Source organism: Mytilus galloprovincialis, chromosome 4, assembly GCF_965363235.1.
Source record: "Mytilus galloprovincialis chromosome 4, xbMytGall1.hap1.1, whole genome shotgun sequence".
NCBI classification, from domain to species: Eukaryota; Metazoa; Mollusca; class Bivalvia; order Mytilida; family Mytilidae; genus Mytilus; species Mytilus galloprovincialis.
The window spans coordinates 45,610,943-45,620,205 of NC_134841.1; the positions used below are offsets into that span (position 1 = coordinate 45,610,943).

The 9,263-nt window shown below is 29.3% G+C and overlaps 1 protein-coding gene across 2 annotated transcripts; it reads left to right on the forward strand.

Annotated features, from left to right (window-relative positions):
* The first annotated feature begins 98 nt into the window (after positions 1 to 98).
* Positions 99 to 9,048, forward strand: LOC143072259 (uncharacterized). 2 transcript variants are annotated; one of them, XM_076247116.1, is made up of 8 exons: positions 99 to 199; positions 4,069 to 4,201; positions 4,843 to 4,963; positions 5,484 to 5,591; positions 6,357 to 6,440; positions 7,396 to 7,747; positions 8,266 to 8,408; positions 8,893 to 9,048. In XM_076247116.1, the coding sequence occupies exons 2-8, from the start codon at positions 4,077 to 4,079 to the stop codon at positions 9,028 to 9,030; spliced, it is 1,071 nt and encodes a 356-aa protein (XP_076103231.1). In that variant the 5' UTR covers positions 99 to 199; positions 4,069 to 4,076; the 3' UTR covers positions 9,031 to 9,048. The 2 variants fall into 2 exon arrangements, with proteins under 2 accessions (XP_076103231.1, XP_076103230.1); XM_076247115.1 differs by having other exon boundaries at positions 100 to 204.
* The last annotated feature ends 215 nt before the right edge of the window (positions 9,049 to 9,263 follow it).

A 9,263-nucleotide genomic window follows, 5' to 3' on the forward strand; every position in this document is an offset into this window, starting at 1 on the left:
AAGAAATTTATTCTTGTTCTTTTGTTCAAATCTTTAAAGAACGACCGTTTGTAAATAAAATTAAACGCGGAATTGCATCTAATCCGATTTAAGTTTTTGTTTAGAATCCCATTGACAACTTCCGGCACATGTTCTTCATTTATTTATTTTTTAATTTTGATATAAGAAAAACAAGCATTTCCTTGTTTTGAATTACTTGGTAAGGTGTGTATGATATTAAACCCTTCTTCCTATAACTTTAGGTTATGATATTATAACATGACAAACTCAGAGTGCTTGAACATTTTGATAAAAAAAAGTTCCAATTTTATGACAGTCAATTTATTCACATGTACATGTAGAAAAATGTATTATACTTTTGTTTCCATTACACAGTTGATTATTTCAAAACCTGACAGCTTCATCTTTACATGACATGGCAACAGGTCCAACAGGCAATATAACCCTGCACACTTTTTATGTTGCAATTTAGTCCAATTGACCCCCCTCTGATATGATGTTATATTTACCATAAACCTATTAAAGTTTGGTTGTTATGATATATTGAATGTTTCAACATTGTCTCATCTCATGTTTCCATTTTTTTATTTACAATGTACATGTACGCAACTCTTCCTTGTAATCAAAGTTCTTCGTCTTAGATTATGTAAGATAGTATTCTGTTTGCTTTTCTTCATACATACGGATTTGGGTACCACGGATTTGTATAATTATTAATAATATTACTTTACAAACATGAAAAATCCTTGTTGTAATTAACTGATTTGTGTATATGTTTTCCTTCTTGCCGTCATGTATTAGCCATACACTGCTGGCCTATAACATAAGATTAATACAAGAATGTATCTACTGAGTACCATTCAAAAGGACCAACTCTCCCACACCCTACACCAAAGAAAATGTCAGAGTCACTCCGAAAAACTCTGATATTCCTCTCAAAATGTTGGTAGGAATTTGGGAGTAATCTCTCCCTAAATCAGGTAAATGTTTATTGTGATAGCGAGCTCACTCCCTACACCGAGGAATTAATTGCCCTTATCCTACTTTGATCTCTACCGACACACAACTGATAGGGTAATATGATTACCTGACGGGTAAAGGTTGATGTAATAAAGAATTATATTTATGGTCTACTGTACCAGTTTAAGTGTCAAATAGGTGTATAATTTTAAATGTCTATACTAATTAAGTTTAATTTTTGTGGTAATATGGTAATTATATTTTCGTATTTCTTGCTTGCCAATCTAAAAATATCTTTACCTAAATGTACTTGCTTTAAAAAAAAAAAAAAAGGATTATAAAGTATAGTCGAAAATGTGAAAAAACGCAATATTCTACTTCAAAGTTAAAGTCTTTATTTGAAAATTATGTGTCTCAAAGTTTTGTTTATGCAAATAAAAAGGAAAAATTATTCACCATTCGTTAGGCATAATAATTATGAAAGTCTACATCATTTTCTTTTTACGATTATCTAATTGCTTGAATGAATAAAAGATTTAAAAGTAAAATGTTGTTGTTAATTCTTTCAATTGCATTAAAGTTTTATAAAAAAATAAAAACTGTACTTAATTTTGACCTCAATGTTTTCACCAGTAAATTAATATTTTATTTACGAAGTGGACATACTTGTGTAAAAATAACCGGAAACTTACGCTAAATTAATGAGAGCAGTTTAAAGAAAATTATAAAAATTACGTGTCACAAAGTTTTGTATATATATGCAAGTAAAAAAGAAAATATTATTAACCATTCGTTATGCTTAATATTTACGGAATTTTTTGTTTTATGATTTGTTGGCATTACTGTAGGATAATAATACATTTCGGTTACAACAGGCAAGCTTCCACAGCTGCATTAATTCATCTTTGTATAATATTTATTTTCGCACGATGAATGTAAATTTGTGTATTTTGAACAGTGATCGTAAAAGATTAAAACAAAATTCCACGATACACATGTCAGTTATGAACAGTTTGGGTTGAACTTGAACTTGACTTACTTAACAATGTTAAATGTTAAAAATAGTTAACATTGATTTTATCCACAGCACGAGATTTTTAAAGGCCAGGAAATAATATCACGTACCAGTAAACTTAGGTGACCTTTCTGGCCGACCGTGGGAAAATTCATTAGGTTTTAAAGTTGCAGCTGTTTTGATAATGTTTAATTTCATATTGTTTCTAAACATGTATTTATGTATTGTCTATTATATGATTTATTTGTTTGTAATTGATATGCCTATAAGGGCCCTTTGATTAGGAAATAAACATATTTGAATTGATTTGAAAGAAAGACATTTTTGTGCGTTCGTATTGAGGCTCTACAAGGTCCTTTTACAATTGATTAACCGGAATCTAAAATACAATTCTTTTCCGAATAAACGAGAACACATCTTCTTTAGCTATTTGATTTTTTATGTTTTATCAGTCAAAACAGGACGTAGACCTGAACATTAGTTATACGTCCATGGTCAATAATATAAATATATGGTTGATGAAATATTGAAATTATGATGGAAATTGTCCAGGGATCAATTGTGTTCAAAAGACAAAAATACGATAAAGAACTGCCAATTGTGGGCGATTAAGAAATGTTCAAAAATGAAATGCTGACTGATTTAACTGGAATAGAATATTATGATGGGCAATTGAGGTTTAATAATAATTAAAGGATTAGTGACCTATCGGATGGCGATAAGCGGATTACTTATCATCACAACTTTTAACATCTTTTGTAAACGTTAAATGGCTGCGCGTCATAAACTTGCCAAAAACATGAAGACAGGTAAAATTATAGTAATTTAATGTGAAAATATTTTTACACTTTCCAAATTTAAATGACGAACTTGATATTAAATACTTTCGTCAATTTGAAAACCGTTTTGTAGCAAATTCACTTGAAGTTATTCCCTTTGTCCAACAGAGTTGTCACTTTACAGTTTCTTTTCGTAATTTGAATTATTGAAATCTGTATAAATGTACCGAGGTGGTGAAACATAGTATTTTACATTGCTCAATAAATTGAGTTTTACTTGTTGATCCGATGAATAGATTGGACGATCGAGTTACCGTAAAAACAGCACTTTTTTAATTAGCCAGTTGATTTTTAAATAATAAACAATCAATGCACGGATATTGCTTATTGAGTAAGTCATAAAAGATTCTAATGGTGGCAAATTCGATTTTGTTGAAAGAACCCAATGTATGACCTGACCGGACTGTAATAGAAACACAAAATAAGTTTGTTCTTCATATTTATTTTTTTTTGTAAAATTATTTCAAAGATAATGGCATGGGACAATAAAATATAAGATAATTATTATCTTATTCTAAATGATAATTTCACATCTTTATCTGTCAAAGGAAGGAAAACATTTGTTAAAATTTTAATACCGTGATTTTAAAGCACACCTGTGCAATCAAGATCGATTAAATATACATAGGTAAATTATCTGGCTAATCCAATTATGTTGTCATGCTTCGTAAATTTTCAGTACATCCGATTGGCAATAAACCAATTAACAGCCACGCGTTGTTGGGAAAGAATCTTTGGAGAAATTTGGGAGTGAAATCCGCGGTACTTGGTGTGGCTCCGAAAAAAAACGGAAATCGGAAAAAAAGGATATCGAATCGATCTGTTTGAATGGTACTGTAATACATTTTTACTCTTTTACAAAATGTTTTAGAGCCTCATATGCATGATGTAATGATAATGAACATGTGGATATGTAATCAAATGTCAAATAACAAAAATACTCAACTCCAAGGAAAATTCAAAACAGAAAGTCCGTTATTGATGGTATAATCAAAAGCTTAAACTCAAAACAACTGTCACATTCTTGACTTGGAACAGGCTTTAAGTAGTAAATGGTGGATTAAATCTGGTTTTTAAGCTAGCTAAACATAACACTTGTATGACAGTTGTATAGGAATTCATTATATTGGCAATGATGTGTGAACAACAAAAAGACAGACATAAAAGGAAAAAAAAAGGTCAAAAATTGGGGTACAGCAGTCAACATTGTGTTATCTTAATCACCATAAAAATCATTCATACATGTACTTTCAGAGGTTGAGATGGTGGTGTTTACTTGCAGCCAGTGTAACGAATCACTGAAGAAGAATCAAGTAGAAAAACATTTTCAGACACGATGTCGTAACTGCAATATGATATCATGTGTTGACTGTGGAAAAGATTTCTGGTTGGTATATTATATACATTTGCATAGGTTTATTTTTTGTTTAGAGTTGTCTCCCTTGTCAAAAATTCTAGAAAGGGGACTAATCTATGTTGTGGAGCTAATTTATATTTATTTGATAAATAAATTTACCTCAATCATGTGTCAATATGAAAAATAAGAAGTTGGGGTATGATTTGCAATGAGACAACTCTCCACCAGGGATCAAATGACTCAAAAGTTTGCAACTATAGGTGAACAATATCCTTCAATAATGAGCCATAAATTACAAATTAAGGCATACATGTCATTCTTCATTATATTATATTAATAATTTCTGTGATTATATTAAGAAATAACTTTCTTATCAAAATGAAAACAGAGGTAAGAACATTGAAATTAGATATCAAATTAACACTTATCTCCCCTAAAACTGCACTGCATGTACCTCCCTTACATAAGAATTTATTTTGCAGTACAATGTACCAATAAAAAAATTCATGTGAACTATCAGTATATCAAAATTATGAAAAGATCCTGCTTCATTTTTTGGATCAGAAGGGAAAATGAAATATGATTATGGTATCATAGAGATTTTCTCAAAATTACAAATGCCTATTATGATACTGTGTAAAATAATCCTAATTCCTATTTTTTACTTTCAGGGGAGATTCTTATGCAGAACACATAAAATGTATTAGTGAGGAAGAAAAGTATTCAGGAAAGAATTATAAACCAAAAGCTAATGCCAATAAAGGAGAAGTCAAACAAGAACAGTGGCTAGAGGTATGTAGTCCAAAATGAAGGGAAAATCGGGGAAATAACTTGTAATTGTGTGGGTAAATATATGATAGGATTTTCTTTTGTAAATATTTTGTTTGTTTGAATTACCTTCATAAAAACTCCATAGATATGTTAGCAAAAGTCATACCAAAGACATAAGCTTTTATATATATTGAAATTTTTCAAATATTTGATTATATTATTGAAATGCCATGAAACTAATTACAAATGGGAACAATTTTCTTTGCAATATAAACACAATTATATTTCTGATCTTTTGTTTTATTTTAAAAAAAAACACAATTGAATCAGCTATCGTACACCTGAAATAGGGTTGATAGGCCATCATAGGGTACAAGCATGATAACTCTAAATATGATGGTTTTTGAAAAACTTTTATACAAGTAAAATAGTGCCAATTTTAATGTTTGTATACAGACTTAAAAGAATTGATAGAACATTTTATATAATTACCCAGATGTTATACCATAAGTTGAATTAGTTTATGATGTCCTGATTTCAGAAAGTCCAGGTGGCTATTGACAAATGTATTACCAATCCAAGATTGAAAGGAGTGTTGGAAAGGATGAAAGATTATCCTAATATTCCAAGGAAAAAAGCAAAATTTGAAGTATGTATAAATAATTTGAGATATATAATATGTTTAAATGTAAATAAATTTATGAAGATAAAACAAAAAACTTAGAAAGAGTGGTATTATGGACATGACAAAAAAAAAACATCTTTGGGCCAAAAAGTTGAAAATGGTTTGAAATTTTATCAATTAAAATGTTTGTACATCAAATTAGGAAATGAATAAGATAATACCATAAAATTGCAAAAAAAGTAAAATCCTTGTTAATTTAAAAAAAAATAAATTTAAGTTTTTTTTAAGAAATCTAAATACTGGTATGATATATAGGCTGGTAATTTTAGTGCAGACATGACATTTGTTATGTCACGGTGGCATCATAAAGAAACACAATTTTAAATATTTGACAATGGCATCATAAAGAAACACAATTTTAAATATTTGACAATTTTGTATAAAAGATTCATAAAAAGGAACAGCAGCCTTATTTGAGATATTTGACTTACTTCATTGTACTTAGATTAACATGTTCAGATTAAATATCTTGTTACAAAATATCTTTAAATTGTGTTTTCGTGAATTCTTGATTTCATGATTTGGAGAAATTCTGCTTACTTATATTAATACAAGTTTGTCATTTCTTGCATATATTTGAATTCCATGTTGTACTGTGTAACTGCAGTCATCAAAGAATATTTACAGATTGCCAAATTAAAGGCATCAGCTGTAATATATTGAACTAAAAGTACATTGAGATCAGGTATCTTCTTAGTTAACAGTCTGAATTGCTCTTGATATTTCCAGAATTTTGTTAGTAACAGTATGAACGTTAGAGATAGACGATTGGTTGGTGAAGTTTGGGATTTACTGTTAGCCAATACAGAACAGGTATTTTAATGACCCAAAATAATTGAAAAGCATTGCACATCAAAATAAAAGATAGAATAGTTATTTTACCTAAATCTTAGTTTTAATCTTTTAATCATTTATGAACAAGCAGTCACAAAATATTCAAACTCTGCATAGCTCTAATTTTTCCATTTAACGGTTGAATTCAATACTTTACAACAAGAATAAGCTTTCAACCAATTTTTTTTTTGTCAGAAAAATCATCAGGAGGGCACTATACAATCTTCAATGATAGAAGTGTCTCAACGACATGGCAAGCTCCAAATTGTCCTAAATGTATAAATAAATTTACTAAGTTACAGCGTATTTAACTGGAAATTTTAAGGATTCACTAGTGACACTATGCATCTATAACTATGAAGAGAAAATACAATAGATACTTTCTTTGATACCATTTTTGTTAACTGGTTACAAAATCAGAGAATGCAAAACATAGGAATGGTTATCTGATGATGGTGGCAGCGTTAATTTTTTGCATAAGGCAGTATACCTCAGAAGGCAGAAGAACTGAATACTTCATATCTTGTATACAGGTGTATTATATTAAGAAGTTTCAATCTGGAATATATCCATTTGACCCCATTTACATGGTTCAGAGATAGCTTGCAAAATCCATATGGTTGTTTATGGTTCTATGGTCAATGTTTATATGGTTAAGTCCTATTACATATACTATAAACAATAGATCAACTATATTATGTATATTGGTGTATGGAATGAGTTTTGAGTGTACATGTTCATCTTGTAGTTTCACTTGATCTTAACCTCAGTTTGATAAACCAGTTTATGTTACCCCTGTAGTAAAATCTTATATCGTAAAGACTATAAACATTTTTAAATATTCAAACCTGATTAATGAAGCAGGCAAGACATTTCAGTGAGTGCACTCTTGTTTTGAATTAATGAATACAGTAAAAGTTTTTTTTTTAATTAGCCAAAACCAGAGCCTCCAAAGGCAGAAGAAAACAAATGTGCCGAAAATGGGTCTCAAAAAGAAAACAGTGTAAACGGAAATGTTACAAATAATGAAGAACTTAAAGAACTGTCAAAAAAAGAGAGAAAAGCAGAAAGAAAAAGAGTAAAAAATAAAGATGAAGAAGAGGAAAATACTGTGAAAGGAAAAAAATCTGATAGTAAAAACAAAAAATGTTCTGAAAATAAAACTGACAGTTCTACTGAAAATGATGAAAAATGTAATAAAAAGAAATCTAAGAAAAGAAAAAGAAAAGACACAGAAGAAGAAATTGAAGAATTGGAAGTTAAAAAACCTCACATAGAAGAGGGAGGTAAGCATTTTGAAAAAAAATATGTTTGCAAATTTAAAAGAAAAATAATGTTAGTCATGTGCTGGACAAGAATTGAATAAACTTAAACATCTATGTTGGGTCACACTGAAGTTGGATGTGTTCCCTGATGTGCCATGGTCTATATTTATGAAGTGTGATGGCTAGTTTAAAATCTGCATGGGGATATAATTCTGCATTAACATCTTCTGACAATTTGTTCCTCATGATATAGTAATATTATAATATTATATGTTGTCCCGTGTGTATTTAGAGAACGCCACTCTCCATCATACCAATCAACGTAAAAACTTGAAAAACTACTTTTAACAATAAAAATGACTTCTACATCAACATGAAAAGCATTGAAAATATAGTTTATGTAGTCCATTGCACTTCAATATAACAATATAGAACAACAAACATGACTCTTATTTCAGGTTTTAAAAATGAATGAAAATCTGTAAATATGTAGATCTCATGATGGTTATGCATTATCTATTTCTGAATTTTGATTACAGATAAAATATTAAATTCAACCACAGAGGAAAATGATGATGAAGTGGAAGATGATAGTCCAAAGAAAAAGTTTAACTGGGAACAAACAATAACAGAAGTGTTGAAAAGTAAAGGAGAATTATCATTGAAAAAACTGAAAAAGAAGGTATGAAAAAGCCATATTATGAACGTTGATTAACTCCCTTCACATTATTGATAAGTAATGAATATAACTAGAATACTTTGGAGGAAAAGAACATTAATGTTTGATGTATAAAAGAGTTTTAATTCTTCTAAATATTTATTCAACTGATTAACAATTTTACCTGTGCTCCATATAAAAAATAGGACATGTACATTTGTAAAATTCAAAATATGAAAAACATCAATGTATGCTGCCAACAGAAAGAAGAGAAGGAACAGATCTGAAAAAAATGTCACACAGTATATCTTATCAGTATGATATCTTTTTATGTTTCTGAAGTTAATTGAAGATACTAGTCTACTCTTAAAGGAGGGTAGTTTACCTAGCCTAGTAATGACTTCACGGTTCAAGCTAACCAAAGATATTACCTTTACCTACACACTCAATGCATTCTGCTGTAAAATGTATGAATAAACATATTGATCACAATTTATTTATTTTTCAGGTTTTGTGTGAGTATCAAGCACAAGTTGGTTCCTCCAAGTCAGATGAAAGAATTTTTGCTAAACTGAATAAGAAAATCAGTAAAAATCCAAACTTTGTTATAAAAAAAGAAAGAGTTAAATTGAAAAATTCTAAATAAAGTAATATATTTCTTATATTTATTTGTTGAAAAATCTTCTGACAATCATGAAAAAGGCAACACTTCTATCTGTGAATCTATTGTTTGTCTTGTCTTCCTTATTTTGTGCAGACTTGTTTATGAAAGACAATTAAAGTTTATGATAAACAAAAAAAAACCAGATAAGCATAGGAAAAACAAAAACAAGAACTGCATGTTGTTGGATGAAACAAAATAGATTGTCAGGGTTTACA

Excerpts from the sequence above, each read along its gene's own strand:
- LOC143072259 (XM_076247116.1), top strand. The coding sequence starts at position 4,077 with ATGGTGGTGTTTACTTGCAGCCAGTGTAACGAATCACTGAAGAAGAAT. Across the intron at positions 4,964-5,483 it reads AACAAGAACAGTGGCTAGAG|AAAGTCCAGGTGGCTATTGA; the intron begins GTATGTAGTCCA and ends TCCTGATTTCAG. Across the intron at positions 6,441-7,395 it reads TGTTAGCCAATACAGAACAG|CCAAAACCAGAGCCTCCAAA; the intron begins GTATTTTAATGA and ends TTTTTTAATTAG.